Source organism: Pieris napi, chromosome 10 (assembly GCF_905475465.1).
Source record: "Pieris napi chromosome 10, ilPieNapi1.2, whole genome shotgun sequence".
Lineage (NCBI taxonomy): Eukaryota > Metazoa > Arthropoda > Insecta > Lepidoptera > Pieridae > Pieris > Pieris napi.
Window position 1 is genome coordinate 6,382,775 of NC_062243.1, and position 16,374 is coordinate 6,399,148.

General features: G+C 37.0%; 1 protein-coding gene across 1 annotated transcript; it reads right to left on the reverse strand.

Annotated features, from left to right (window-relative positions):
* Positions 1–2,089: 2,089 nt before the first annotated feature.
* On the reverse strand, positions 2,090–14,758 carry LOC125053232 (probable chitinase 2). The gene is made up of 8 exons (XM_047654480.1): positions 14,647–14,758; positions 13,743–13,925; positions 13,056–13,156; positions 12,083–12,348; positions 11,219–11,379; positions 6,521–6,675; positions 3,838–4,174; positions 2,090–2,435 (listed from the first exon to the last, which is right to left on the reverse strand). Exons 1-8 carry the CDS (start codon positions 14,696–14,698, stop codon positions 2,221–2,223), a joined length of 1,470 nt encoding a protein of 489 aa, XP_047510436.1. The 5' UTR covers positions 14,699–14,758; the 3' UTR covers positions 2,090–2,220.
* Between the last annotated feature and the right edge of the window lie 1,616 nt (positions 14,759–16,374).

Below are 16,374 nucleotides of genomic sequence, written 5' to 3' on the forward strand. Positions count from 1 at the left end.
ATAAGGGTAGTGATAGTATAAATTCTTCGTTAATTGAAGTTTAGATATCCAACGTTCTTTATGGGCCGTATAAAAAACTCTATAGCATAAAGAGAGTCAATCAAAAACATCACTATCAAAGAGAAAAAGGATTTATGAATGCATATCACAAGAGGGCAGAGATCGTGCCCTCATCATGGCGAGTCTAAGAGTTGACTAGGAATATTTATCAGTTATTATATCAACTGAAAATTAACTAAATTTTGAGATAAGACATAGACATCGTAGGTCAATCTTTCCTGATTAAAAAAAATAATGTCACAAGGCAGTGTAAAAACGTAAAGGTACAAAAAATAAACGTGTGCTTTTTTTAAGTTGTTCGGGTACTCTATTATAGCTACAATACTCCTAATTAAAAACAATTTATGTTCACGGAAACAAGTCAAGTTCATTATTTTTAATTTCGAAGTGTATCAACTATGATATTACTACACCATTTATAAATCTTTAGATAATCAAATATACAGTAGTTACATGCATTATTGATTGGTATATTAAATGCTATCTTTATAAATAATTATAAGTATAATATAATAAAAAACGTGTGGCACTTGGAGACTGCCGCGGTAAAGCTATTACATAGCTTTTTTTTATCAACTTATGCAATTATATTTATTTATTTATGCAGTATTTTATGCTATGTTACCGATCTCGGCAGGGCAGAGAGATATGAATACGCAGTATGCGTTCTGTCTCGCTCTAACGAGTGTTTGCCGCGCTCAAAGTCCGCGATAAAATCTATGCCAATAGCTTAATAATCATTTATTTCATTTGGATACCACAGATCCATTTTAGTTAGTAAGCTTAGCTGCCAATAAATGTCAGTAATACAGATGAAGTAATACTATTTCACGCATTATCGTCTCTTAGACTTCAAAGTTCTTACATAATGCAAAAGCATCACGTAAAACAAATTTGTCTCTCTGCGCGTTTTTAGGCGTTCCAGTGAAGAAGTGACGGCAATAAAACAGTTATTTGCAAAGTGTTCGCGACATCTGTGCCACCTTATAGATTTTTTAAGCAAAATTGCTTTTAAGATTTCTCAATAATGGCTCGGTTCAAGCGATTACATAAAGCGCCTGTTTATTTTATGGGTGTTGTTTCAGTTAATTTTATTTATACGTAAGCTTGCTGTGCCATATGTCATGGATTTGAGATATAGCATTTCCTAGCGATATTGGGCAAATTCTAGTTCATTATCTCGGAATTCTAAAGATCTATTAAAAAGGTTATTTTTATTGGTTCAACAATTAAATAATTAACACCATTCTCGTAGTCGAATTGTTAAATATATAAAACGGAATTACCAGAAAACCTAAAAGTTATTAACACGCATTTAAATGATCATACTTTGATAACAATTCCCAACTTCAAAGTCAAGTGACAAGATTAACTATGTTAGCATCTGTGACAGACATCATTTATTATAATAATACGCGAATATAGCTGTGAAGTACAACAGGAATTTACTATGTCAAAATTTCGTAGTCCTGATTTCAGATTTGCACTTTTAATTTAAGACTTCATACTACTTCTAAAACCAACAGTTATGGTACTACTGATATTTTTAACAGTTGTACTTTCTCGAATTTTTTTTGTTATTTCTATTGTGTTGTATGGTAACACATAAAAAGATTAAAGACAAATCTGATTCCCGACAAATGAAGTTTATTTATTTATTGATTTATATCAGAAATACAAAAGATATGTATCCTAATCAATCTTAACTTTTGTATTTTCTTATTCTTTTGTATTGCTAAGTTTGGTAGTTATTGTATAATTTTTCAGTGTTCCTGAAGTGAAGTGAAGTGAAGTGATGACTTTATGCACTTTAGCCTCAGTTTTTATTTTTTTAGTTTTTCAAGGGAAAACTAAAAAAATAATTTTTTTTAGTTAACTAGATTTTTAACAGAGATCGCTTGTTAGGTTGTAGTTTAACATAACGAAGTTTGAAAAAATAAATAAATATTCATTATTTAATAAATATTCTAATAAGGTTTTAATGTGTACACTGTACCCACTCCACTAACCTTGACGAATAAAACCATTTTTTACTTTCATAATTTATTGGTGCATTTATAGATAAATATTACTGGCTGTTTACATACATAAACAATATGGGGGCTAAAATAAATTTTGATATTATGTTTGATACAATAAAAGGGAAATGTCAAAAGTATTTTAGGAATCGGAGACACTACATTTTACATTGCTTGCATAATTACATGCCATTAATGACTGGTCCCAATATAGATTACTGGGACAGAGAAAATAGTGGGGCTTATACGACCCATCCCCTGTTGAGGTACACACGTAGTACGATCTGCAACTCTTTGGATCAGGGAACCAACCGAACTCTTTACAGGTGAACTCAGGATTGGTCGTTGTTAGGGGAACTGAAAAATTAAATATTTAATATACGATTTTTTTATATAATAGGGGGGCAAACGAGCTTGCTGGACGACCAAAAAGGGCAGTCTGCGCAGCCCATAGACACCCACTTTTAGTGGGTGCGTTGCCGGCCTTTGAGGTAGGAGTAGACTCGCTTTTTAAACATTTGGAGGTCGCATATCTGAGGGAAGACCCCCCCCGAGGAGCCGATTCCACAGTTCGCTAGTTCGCAAAAGAAAATGCCTTGTGAAACGGACTGTGGAAGACCTCCAACCATCAAGATGATGCTGGTGAAATTTAGAGGTCGTTCGGCTCGTACGGTGTTGAAAGAAGGCAGGAGGGATCAACCCAAACAATTCTTCCGAACACTCTCCGTAATAAACTTTGTAAAAAACGCAAAGAGACGCAATGTCTCTGCGTAGCGAGAGAGAATCAAGCAATAACACATACGCTACGGTTACACTCTCTCTCTCATAGTCGGTAGCTCATCTATGAGCGTCGCCGCCGTCGTGGGCAGAAATCTTTTGCCTTTTGTGTTACCCACGATCGTTTCTCTAAGTTCTCATTGCCTCAGCGTGTTGTGATTGCGTGATATAATTCGTTGTCAGCATAGCAAAGTAAGTTGTGTCGGTTACACACACAGACAAATACACACCCACACCCTACATTCTCTCTGTAATATTATTGTTTAACTATAAACATGTTAATTGTCGTTGGGATTTAAAAAATATTTTGATTTATTATGACAACTCGAAATTATATAATTATTATCTCGAATTTTGAAATAAGTGTCAAGTATGTATGCTAAAACATTAAATAATATTGGTCCAATAGAATGTCCCTACTGAATTAACATCACCAAATTTTATAGCAGTACTGATGTTCCAGTTCCCAGGTAAAACGGTTTGTGACGAATATGGGTAAAAGTATGTACTATATAACTTCCGATTTCTGTATGTCAAACCCAAAATGTTTTTGACATACGAGATCCATACATAGCCAAGGTGCTATGCCCGCCTTCCACTGCGAGCGGAACGGACCCATTACGGACTCCGCTAAACTCGTAATGATGATTTTCACACAAGTGCTTCCACCAAAGCGGAGACGAGCGCAGCGGAGAGAGCGAGTTGAAAGAGTCACATATGAGGTTAGCGAGTTGACCGAGTTTCCCACGGAAATGAAAATGTATGAAAATCATCGTTACGAGTATAGCGGAGTCCGTAATGGGTCCGTTCCGCTCGCAGTGGAAGGCGGGCATAAGTGCTTATGAAACCGGGTGACTTGGCTACAAACAATTTCTATTTTTTAACTGAATTTTTGAAAAAATATTCTTTTTAATAATATGAAATAATTCGGATTATGATAGACGTATGGAAACGACAACCACTATATAGAAACCAGAAATACCTGTTGTTGTAGTTGCATTTGAAGTGGGTCGTAAAGTGGTTGTAGTGGTGGGAGTGGTTGTAGTAGTAATTCCAGGGTTTGACGCATTAGATAGAGCTCGATTGACCGCTCTTAGTAACGGAAAGTCCTCTCCGTGACATGAACCATGAAAATCATCAGTCTCAATGCTCCATACCATAACCCCAGCAAGGTTTTGTTTCAAGGCATATAAGGTTTTGGATGCTAGTGATTCGGCATCATCGTACGATACCCAGTTTCTGTTTTGTACCGCGTATGGCACTTTGGCTAAATCGTCGAACTTTAAGGTCCAAGATTGTGTGCGGAGTAGATCGCAAAACTGAAATGATGGGATTAGATGATAATTATTTACATTGATGCCAGTTAGTAATGTAAAATGATTAATAAGTTTTAATTGTTAAGTTATAAAATATTATCTTTATTAATAAAAAAAACTCAGGTTCGAACACTTATAACTTAACGACGGCTGGACCGATTTGATTTTGATTTGTTGTATTTGTCTCCGTTGATGAAAATTAAAAAAAAAGCTATAACATTTTCCAATACAAAACGTTTATGGGGTTCGTAACTGTTAAACATTAAAAGTTAATCTCGTCGATACGGTAAACTCAAATGAAATAATGTTTATAATAAGGGTCTAATCGACAAGATATATCCACAATATTCAGATATAGGTTGTCAAATATTTATACGTGCGACGCTTATTTCTTTTTGCTTTAAAAAGAAGTGAATTTAATATTTGTCTTATCATAGAATAATAAAAAAAAGTGGTGCTACGTTTTTAGATATGGGCCTCAGATTTCTGTATCTTATCAGCATTTGTCAATGTAATGAGAAGTAGGTGATTCTGTGCCTGATACACGCTGTCGAATTTTTGGGTCAAATGCAAGCCGGTTTCCTCACGATGCTTTCCTTTATCGTTCGAGCGAATGTTAAATGCACACATAGAAAGAAAGTCCATTGGTGCACAGCCGGGGTCGAACCTACGACCTACTCAATGATGAGAGTCGCACGCTAAAGCCACTAGGTCTAGGAGTCAATACTTCACTCATATTTATATTACTTTCATTGAATCATAAATTAAGCTCAGCTAAACTGTAACACGACATTCCTTGACTGTTATGCTGTACGAAGTTCCCAGGGTCAGCTAGTTTTTAATATTTAGACAATCTTTAAATATATTAAAATTATTGATATTTTTGTATAGTGTAGCGATACGCTGGCATCTAAATATGAATTATCATAAAACGTAGATTTCCCATTTTGAAAATTAGTGGTGTCGAGTGACGAATGGTGAGTGTCGAAGAGAGGGATTTTAAGGATGTTCTTTTAGGAGAATATTTCCATAAACTAAAGTAAAGTGACATTTCTTGTTAAACTTAATTTAAGACGCATTTAATTAAAGTGAAGTTCTTATCAAAGGTCTTAATTTGTAAATGAGTTAACTAAAAACTTCATTACAAGACTGCCGTTGATAGTTAACTAGAGAAACTTTCATCTTAGAAATAACGAATTAACTCAACAGTTAAGTGAAATAAAACTTTCAGGCGCGTGGCAGCTTACTAGAGCAAAGCCCTAACCGAGACACGTTCTTTGTTTAATTAGTTCAAGTACTTCTCATATACGAGTACGTATGTTAATATTTTAAAATGATGTTTACAATAATGAGGTCGCGGATAAACCGCCTGTTGCACTAGTGTTTAAGCACTGGTTGTTGTGTATGATGCAACGAAGTGTCATTAGTGCCGTCAGCAAGATCTTCGTTATTTTATTAAGCTGAAAGTTTCTCTGTGTTTGTCTCCAACTCAGGTAAGAACAACCAGCGACTATAGTTTCGATTGTGGTTATTTTGTAACAGGTAGTAAAGGTGTGTAAAATAGTATTATGAATTCCTTAAAGTAAAAGTTATTTTTTTAATATTTTCTTCAGGGTACCTTTAGAAATCACTGTATCTATATCTACGTATTATATAACATATATAAAATTCAACTTTTATACTATAACGAAAGTATATTTATAATTTGTTACAGTTAAGGGCTGTCAGGTCACAGGTGGTAGCAACTGTAAAAAGTTTCCGGCAATAGATAACGTGAATTCTGAAGACTACAAAAGAAAATGACTATAGAGTCTACTATAATGTCTTAAACTATAGAGTTTAAGGATTTCATAGTACAATTTTAAACACCTTTAAACTGTGTTCGAGACATACACAGAGAAGCTTTAAGCTTTTATAAAATAGCGTCGTGGGCTCTTCCTCTATTAGTTTTTTTCGTGTTACTTAAGTTTAATAAAGGTTTCTTTATACAAAAATCAAAAGCGTATTTCCATCTTATAATAGTGTTGATGCAATAGAACATTTTAATAGCAGTTTTTAATTGCAAGTATAAATTATACAATTATATTAAATACTGTCCCTGCGAACTTCGTTTCGCCTTAGTATGATTTTTTTCTTAGCCTATTTTTTTAGTAGCTAATACATACTACCTCATAAGGACTGTTCGATTTTCCGATTAAATGTTTTTAGGTTGTTAGAATTTTTTATCCAAAAAACCTTACCCAGAGTTCAAGGTTTCAAAAAAAAATAATTGAATTGGTCCAGCCGTCTTCGATTTTAGAGCTTAGAGTATTTTCGATTCATTTATATAATATATATATAGTTTCTTACCTCATTATAGCCAATATTACCATTGGTAGCGGTATACGGGCCCGCAATTCCCGCACCATAAGATGGTGCCCTAACCGAATTTTGTTTTGGATTAACTAGATTAAAGGTGTGGGCGTAAAATGGGAGGCCAATGACAAGCTTCTCTGGTGGAAAGCCTAAAAATAAAACATTAAAACAGTCGTTAGAAGTGTGTAACGTTTTGTTCTCGCTCATGTGTGCGTGCTACTGTATTGCTTGCTGATGCTAAGCGTTTGTTACTGGAAAAGTAAAGCTTGGCGTAATGGGTGTTTTCTTTGTAAGCCAATTTGGCGCTTAAGAGAGGCGGACAGTTTCTTGCCAGTTCTTCTCGTTTGCTCTACGCTTTTGATTGGTGAAAAAATATGTAGATTTAAACCTGCCATTTTTTATATTAACTATTGGTTACTAAAGATGTCATGTGGAAGCATTGCAAAGCTCCTTACGAACATTGTGTAAAACAAAAAATTTGGCTACTAAAAAGAGTGGCGGAGAGTTTATTGCCAGTTCTTCTCTCCCGTTCGACGCCCTCGATTTGAGAACTGACAGTAAATGTAAAATTAGAAGCATTTAATATGTATTTCTTTTTTGACGTTCATAAGTGTACATTGTGTTGTTACCTATATTAATAAATGATTTTGATTTTTATTGACTTTTGATAATATTTGTTCATTTGTTCAAATCCCGGGTCTCGTCTAACCGTGGCCAATGGGCCACAGACACATTCTGCTACCATTAGTAAAATTAAAAAAATCTAACTAGGAATATAACCTAGGACCCCCAGATTATTCATGATGGTGGCGGTACGTCAATCCTTAACTTTTCCAGTTTATCAATCTTCTTCTTCCTATTCGGTGCACTCTTGACAGAGCGGTCGTGATCGCTAGGAAGTAGTTGTAGTAGTAGGGGCAGATGTGATGCGTTTTACGACATTTTGCCATCGTCGCCTATCAGTGGTCATCCTGTTGCATTGATTGACAGAGTCTCCTACGGCCGACTTAATTTGGTCAGTCCAACGCGTAGGTGACCTTCCGCGCGGTCTAGTGCCTTCCACCTTCCCCTGGACGACAAGGCGTTCGATGGACTGATCACCACGCCGAGATACGTGACCGAAGAATGTAAGGATGCGAGATTGTACTGTTGAAAACAGACGCTGCTTAATACCGAGTTCTTGAAGTATCGAGACGTTTGTACGAAACTCGGTCCACGAAACCCCAAGCATTCTCCTCCAGCACCACATTTCCAGAGCGTCTATTTTCTGCTTTTCCACATCTCGCAAGGTCCACGTTTCAGCTGCGTACAGAAATATGGGGAATATAAGTGTCTTCACGAGCCTGGTCTTCGTGGCTTTTGTTATATTCCTGTTTCTCCATATTTTTTTCATCTTGTCCATCGCCGTTCTTGTGATGCCCATACGTCGTTTGACCTCATCGATGCATCCGCCATGGCTTGAAATCTGAGCCCCAAGATAAACATAAGATTGGACCACGTTGCATTTCGCGATTTGAGTAACTTGAGGCGAATTATTTCTGGCACGGTCAACAATCATCACCTTGGTTTTGCTGCGATTTATCTTTAGTCCAAACTCATGGCTCACTCGTTCCATCCTTGACAGAAGCTCTTCCAAGTGTTGCGAACTGGATGCAAGCAAAGTGGTATCATCCGCGTAACGCAGGTTCGCAATTCTGTATCCACCAATTGTTACACCGTCTGTCCAGTCTTCCAAAGTGATGCGCATTATTAGCTCCGTGTACACGTTGAATAAGAGCGGTGATATTATGCAACCCTGGCGTACTCCAGCACTAGGATGGAAATCACCTGATAGGACATCATCTGTGCGTACTGAAGCTGTGCCTTCTTCATAAAGCCGTCTCAAAAGGTGCACAAGATGTTTTGGTGTACCCATGTCTAGCAGAGTCTTCCACAGCACCGGCCATCTCACAGAGTCGAATGCTTTTGAGAAATCAACAAAGCAAATGAACACGGGCTTATTAAATTCTCTTGACTTCTCTATGATCTGGCGTAAAATAAGAATTTGTTCCCGAGTGCCTTTCCCCTTGACAAAACCGGCCTGTTCCGGAGCGATCTCCTTAGAGAGGTAGGCTTTCAGGCGCTCGTTGAGAATATGTAACAATATTTTGCTAGCGTGTGGTATCAGAGCAATGAGGCGGTAATTGTTACATTTCTTCGTTGAGCCCTTCTTATGCAGGGGTGTGAATATAGTGTGTGTCCATTCTGAAGGCCAAACTCCTGTCTGCCACACCTTATTGCAGATGAGATGAAACATCTGGTCGCCACGTTCTCCTAAGGCTTTAATTGTCTCTATAGGAATTGCATCTCTGCCAGTTGCTTTTTTGCTTTTCAGGTGTTTTATGGCAGTTCTTACTTCGGACAAAAGGATGTCTGGTTCCAAATTCTCTGGCTCTGGTTCTGTGCTTATAGACAGTCGCGACTGCGGATCCAGGAACAATGACTGGCAATAGCTCCTCCACGTTTCAGAGATCTGTTCGAGTTCTGTTACCACTTCATTTTTGTCGTTCTCGATAGCCCAGGTTTTAGCAGGTAGAGATTTAGTAATTAGACGAATTTTGTGGTAAAGGTCTCTAGACTCGTGCTTCATAGCATGTTTTTCAAGTTCGTCACAAATGCTATGAAGGTGGGAATTATGGTCTCGCCTGCAGCAGGCTTGGATGTTAGCAGACAGCCGATTCAGTTCTCTTATGTCTGCTCCTGCGGCTTTCTTAAAGCGCCTCTCTTCTATAAGGGCAAGGGTACTGTCCGTCATCCAGTGTTGACGTTTGCGCGTTTCTGATCCCGGACTAGACTCCGTGACTGCATTTTGGATGAGTTCTTTAGCCTTATTCCATAGCGTGTCTGGTGTAGCTTCGGTGTGGTTTACAACTGTCCAATCTGTCCAACTCCGCTCAATGGCTGTAGTGAATTTCTCGTTATCTGCTACTTCAATCCGTCTTGTCTTCTTGGAGGATCGAGCGGCTTTGAGCTTCAACCTCATCTTTGCGATAACGAGTTCGTGATCGGAACCACAATCAGCCCCAGGAAGCGTGTGGGCATTAAGAATAGAGGTGCGCCAACGTGATCTTATCAGTATGTAGTCGATCTGATTTTTGGTTCTACCTCCAGGTGACGTCCAGGTGAACAGTCTACGGGGATGGTGTTGGAATAGACTGTTCACCACTACCTTGTTGTTCTCGTCTGCAAACTGCATGAGTCTTTCACCTCTTTCGTTACGTACCCCAAGTCCGAAGTTTCCCACTGATTTGCTGTACTGGGCAGAGTTTGCGCCAATTTTTGCGTTGAAATCACCCATTATTATAAGTAACTCTCTATTAGGGATTTTGGCAATTGTTGCTTGTAAATCATGGTAAAAACTCTCCAGTACGAGGGGTAGAGCTTCACTAGTGGGGGCATATGCCTGTATTAGGTTCAAGTTTACAGGTGATGCTTTGAGCTTCATAGACATAATGCGGTCGCTAACTGCCTCATACCCTATCACACTGTTATTCTGATGCTTAGGAATTAGAATCGCTACTCCGTTTTGGCTACTGTCATCGCTACTGGAAAAGTAAACAGCATGGGCGTCGGTAAAGAAGTGCCCGTTGCTTCTCCAGTGCGTTTCTGTTAGACCGCAAATGGATAAACCACATCTGGTGACTTCCCTCTCCACGATATTAAGTTTACCGGGCTTTAGCAACCCGCGAACATTCCACGTGCCTATCTTCTGGATTTTTCGTAACTTGACGGAGTTTCCAGTAGCATTATTTCCACGTGGAGCCTGGTCTCTTACTCCAACATGGCCGGTAGTCCATTTCCCACCGCTCGCCCCGGACGCGGCGCGGCGCCGCTGGCTAGGCGGTTCGCATGGCAGTCGTGATTCTTTTGTGTCCACTTCCATAACGATTTTCTCGGGAGATTAGCTGCAGTGGTTTCCCGTTGCCTTCTGCACCAGTTCTTTTAGGGGTTATTTGAACCCCAAGGCCGCTGTAGCCTCTTCTGACCTCTGGTCAGGTATGTGGTTATACCGCCACTGCTCGGTCGCCATTGCCTCGTCTGTTATCTAGCAGGGGGACCACGGTATAGGAATACCGCCGCGGATGATGTGTTGTCCGCGCGTGCAGGTGAGGTTGACAGTTGGGGCCGGAAAGATGTTAAATCCGTTCTCCCCCATTACCCCCCAGTTTATCAATATAGTTGTTTTATTATTAATCATACCAATCATCATCAACCCTAACAGCATGCTGGCGGTTATAATGGGAAGGCTGGAATGCCCTTACATGGGTCCTTGGAATGGACGGCATGTGGCCTTTTTAATTTTATGATTAAATACACTTTAAGGCTCACTAATATAATATTAAGGACAATATTGTAACTAACACAATAATAACCATATGGACTTATGATTTCTGCTTGAATACAAAGCGATAAAGCCGCCAGTTGCCTTTCCTTTACATGTAATTATGTTAAATTTTTACACTATAATGCGATAAAGTGTAAATAAATAAATAAATAATTATTATTATGTTTGGTAACTGTTTACTTTAGCACAGGATTGAATGAATTAATCCTGTAAGTACATAGTTGCACACGAGCCTAAGCGAAGTGAACACAGTTTTTTATGAGTTATCTTGTAGACATTTATTTATTATTAATTTAAATTAATATTACCTTGTGACAGCCAGTACTCCACAGCAACGTCGACTGTATTCAAGGATTCTCTTGGCGAATTCCCATCTCCTTCGCCTTTGTAAAGCGGCGAATTATGGCCTGTGACTGCGTCCCATGGCCCATACATATCGTATGTCATAATTCCAACTATATCCAAATATCTGATATCAAAAAATATTCAAGGGAATTAGTAGATAAATAATATAACCTGCGAAAAACAATATCCCGATGTTTGCTTTTGTCTTATCGCTAAATCACTTGTGGGTTATTTAAATACAGTATACATTTCAATGTAATTGAAATATACTTATTGTTATATTGGAGCTTTATAATCAGAGAGTAAACGAGACAAATAACCAAGTATTTAATCATTTGGAATTCAAATAGAAAAGGCAAAAGATCGCTCGAACGTTATCCAAAAAAACGGACCGGTCACGCAAAAACATCGTCGCCTTCAAAATTACAATGTATAAAAATCGCAGACAGAAATCCGTAAAGGCAAATCATTTGCCTATTCATACTGACGCCTACTGCTAGTCAAAGTTCAGTAAAAAAAAATATGTTTATTATGGAACAAAAGATACAGGTATCACTTATTTCACGTCATTAAATTTGAATCTCTAGGCATCTCTACTCATCGGCAAAGAAGATAGAGAGTGTAGGCCGAAAGAAAAAGCCGGCGTCAAAAACTCTTGGTACTCTTTTAAACTAGCAAATCATCAAACAACACATATTTTAAAACAAATATCGCAAATTAATAAGAAGTAGCCTGTCTAGCACTAGTCCGAGGCCCTTTTATCAATTAGATAATCGTTAACTTTTCATTATCTTACAAACAATACTATAAGAAGAAATAAAGCTTACTGCGCTATCGACGGTATATCGTAGGACAACGACGCGGTAGCTTTTGTAGACGTCACAGCAGCAGACAGCATCAAACCATATTTGTCAAATTCCGTTCTGAGTTCTTTAAGAAGCTTTGTGAAGTTGTCTACATCGGGTTTTCCATGGACCGTGTCCCTGCGATTTGGGTATTCCCAATCTAAATCTAATCCATCAAAATCGTAGGTAACTATCATATGGATGGCGCTGGATATGAAGTTTTTGCGGAGGTTGGCGTTTGCTGCCATCTATAACATTGAGTTTAAAAAATTGTATGATTATTAAGATTTATATTAACCTAATAAGCAGTGTATGAGCTGTGTTGGCCAAGTTGCTTCAGCGTGCGACTCTCATCCCGGATGTCGTAGGTTTGACCCCAGATTGTCCAATAGACTTTCTTTCTATGTGCGCATTTAACATTCGCTCGAATGGTGAAAGAAAACATCGAGAGGAAACGGGCTTGCCTTAGAACCAAAAAGTCCACGGTGTATGTCAAGCAGATGAGGCTGATTACCTACTTGCCATTAGATTGGTAAATGATCATGAAACAGATACAGAAATCTGAGGCCAAGACCTAAAAAGGTAGTAGTGCCACTGATTTATTTTATTATCTTAATAAAATACATAGGGGGATATGAACTTAAGAATATGAAACAATCAAACTTTGTGGGTACATATTAATTATGCGGGACGATTACATTGAAGCTATAGGTCACATTTATTTGTGGATCAAATCTTTTATGTATCAAAATAAGTATGTTTTATATGGTTTTAGACAAAGGATAGGAACTTGGGTAGATATTCTAACATTTAAAGAATGTATTAACAATATTATTACACGACGAAGCATTTTGTTCACCTTAATACAACGCAGCACCAGTGCCTAATAGAAGTTCACCGAAATAGCAACTAAACTTTCAGCGTTTAACCATTCGTAAACAAAACAGTAACTTACAATCGAATACTTTGCAGAACCCTCATTCCAACCGCCAACAGCCAAAATAGTTTTCAACTTGCTGTTCTTTTGTTTCAATGCGTTGAATTTGCGAAAATTATCTGAAATATTTTGATGGATTAAATGCTTATTTGTAAAGTTTGGCTTGGCTTGCAAAAACGGTTAATTCGACCGAATTGTAAGTACTTTATTACAATACAACGGCTAGCGAGATCTTATGTATACTCTACTAACTTGGTTATTACGTATCTTTGTTGACCAACTGTTTTTGATCATTTGAGCTGAAATGAACGCTCTAACTAAATTTTGTTTTGCTACTAATTTGTTTCACCATGGTAAGTATGATACTGGATGACGTCATATTTACTTAATAGCCCTGGTTATAGTTTTTGAACTTTCAGCCAAATGACGAAAAGGCCTAACATTGATAAGACATTATATTCTTTAACGCTATTAATTTTCAAAGTCAACTTATAGTCGCCATCAGCCTTTCTGTAACTCACTTTTCGAACTCTCACAGCGGTTTTCACAGCGGCGGTCGCGCTCAAATCAGTCGTAAAGCAGTCATTTTACGATTTGACATTCTGATAAACAATAAACTTCAAGCTCCCTCCTTATCGAAAAGTGAGTTACAGAATCGCAAGGCTGGTGCGAAGATTTGAATATGTTTTCTAAACTTAAACTTACCACGCCCCCAATTATCGGGGAGGTCCAAGTATGGGTCCAGTGATATAACAGTTCCTTGCGAGTTGATGCCAGCGAATGCATACACCAAGTGCGTGCAAAGGTCTGTGTTGATGTTGTTAACGTCGAATTTACCCAAACCGTTTCTATACGTCGCCCATGTTCCATAATAGCAAATTACATTTTCTAAAAAATATAGGGAAATAACATGAATAACTATAAAGCAATGGAATAAATGCTAACTTAGGTGTAATTCCTTTGCTTCACGCTTAACTTGATATCCTTTGATGAATCTACCCGAACACAAGCAAGTAATTGGAATATTCAAAATTCAAATGCTTGAATCCAAATCCACAGACTATTTTCATGTAGCATATCAAGAATGCGAGAAATAAGAATAACTCAAAGGAATTAGTAGTACCTATCCTCTTGGTCTCAGACTTCTAAATAATAATAAAAAACTGATCAAAGAAACGGTCCTTGTTCAGTTTTTGAAGATAAACTTCCTTGGCACGTTAGGGAAAAATATTTTTTTACGATGCCCGCGCACACCGTCCCAAGAAACAGACAGTCTGAAGTTAGCTATAACTACTACTAGTCAACATTTTAGTTTTTCTATTGTTAGTGTCGTTTCTACAAACGTAGAATAAATTTTTTGAAAAGATTTGTATCTTTTTACGCCAAAGAATTAGTATAACTTCTAATGCGTGTACGAGAAGTACAATAGTACATAAGTACACACACGTTTTTTAAAAATGTCACACCGTAAAAGTTTAGGTCTGTCTAGCTGATTTCAACACAATATTCCATACCTTTTAAGTATTTGTATGTAGACAATAAAATGTGCTCTACCTCGTGATTTACAGTAGTAACGCTATAAAATTTTTATGAATTCATAAATACTTACTTTCCGCTAAACCACCACACAACAGGCACAACACTATTAACTTAAAAAACATCTTCAATCCTGCATCCACAACAATCAATCAACTATTTAAATAAACTTTATCAGTATTGCTGTAAGCTTGTGATATACTTAAGATTGTAATCGGATCGGTTTTGATTGAAATTTATTGATGTTATTGATTAAGATCCGTTCTAAATCCCCTTACCAATTGATAACGTTTGAGTGTTTAAAGCTATTGCTACTACTAATAAAACATTTACTTGCCTTTGTTTTAATGTATCATCTAATTTACGTGATAAACTTATTAGCATAATATTAACTAACTGTTATCCCTTAATCCTTTCATTAATATATGGGTTCAATTAGTCTGTTCGCACTGTTATTCTTAGAATTTGTAGTTTAACGTCAATTGTAAAACAATATTGTATATTGATTCTGTGTAGAATTTAGAACGCTAATAAACTAAAATAATAAAGGTACAAAATAAATTAATGTAAATCTACACTAATATTATAAAATGGTAATGTTTGCGAGATTGTACGGGTAATCTCTGAATCTACTAAACCGATTTTGTTTTTTTTTTACAAATAGAAACAAATACTCAATAATAACGTGTTATATTAGATTTTTTTGTGAAAGTTGGCTTTGAAAAAATGGTTGAAGGAAAACGTTTCTAACGTACGCTGATGTTGGTTATTTCGACTACGTATTCCGACTATGATTTTGCGTGTTGTTCCCACGAGAATGTAAGTGCATGCTCCTATTTCACCATGCCTCCTGCTGATAGAGGACAAGTCTTTGTTTTTTTTTTAATTTATGTTATTATTATTAATTACTTGATATGTCATGTGGAACATGGTGTAATGGTTGCAGCTCCTTGTAAACGTTGTGTGTAAAAAAAATTGCGATTAAAAAGAGTAGCGGAGAGTTTTCTTCTACTTCTCTTCCGTTCTACGCTCTTGATTTGAGAACTGGCAGTAAATGTAAAATTAGAAGCATTAATATGTATTCCTTTACTGACGAGTCATAAGTGTACATTATGTTACCTAGATGATGATATTATTATTATTTTGTACTTTTACTTTTTGCCTTGTCGTTGAGAGATATGTATATGATTGAGCTCTAGAGAAAGGTTGTAGAGTTTGATAAAGCCTACTATTGTAGGCTTTATCGACAACATATGTCTAACTATTATGTTATACAAAACAAGTATAAATTTTGAAGGTGGCCGTGCGAAGACGGGGCTGTAGTGTTGGAATAAACGTAGAATTTTACTAATTGCGGATGCACCAGTGTTTAAAAAGAATATAGAAATCTAATAATAAAAAGTTAAACATTATAATTTTTGTATACTTATACATTCCAATTATAAATATCTGTCCTTTTAAGAACCGCAATAATTATTCTTTGTATTAAAATGGATCTTACGCTTAAAGTTCTACAGATTTAAAATAGTGATAAATATATATAAGATGGTATGTGTTTTATTAATTCGAGTGACTACTGACAGCTGAACCAATCAGCTTAGTCTCACAATTTTAAAGTTACACGTGTTGGAACGTCAAACGGACTTTCGGTACTGCGGAATCCATTTAGCCATCACCATACAAATAGTAAAAAACTCTCGACGCATTTGGTAGAGACATTTTTTCGACTTTCATTCGAGCGGCCGTCCAGCCTTGTAAATTATTACCGCAATGTTTCCCTTAAAATAAAACTAGAGCGCGC

Bases quoted from the DNA above. Each gene is read 5' to 3' on its own strand.
- LOC125053232 (XM_047654480.1), bottom strand. From the start codon at position 14,698: ATGTTTTTTAAGTTAATAGTGTTGTGCCTGTTGTGTGGTGGTTTAGCG. The intron at 13,157-13,742 runs GTAAGTTTAAGT...AAAATATTTCAG, and splicing joins CCCCGATAATTGGGGGCGTG to ATAATTTTCGCAAATTCAAC. The intron at 6,676-11,218 runs GTAATATTAATT...TTTTATTTTTAG, and splicing joins GGAGTACTGGCTGTCACAAG to GCTTTCCACCAGAGAAGCTT.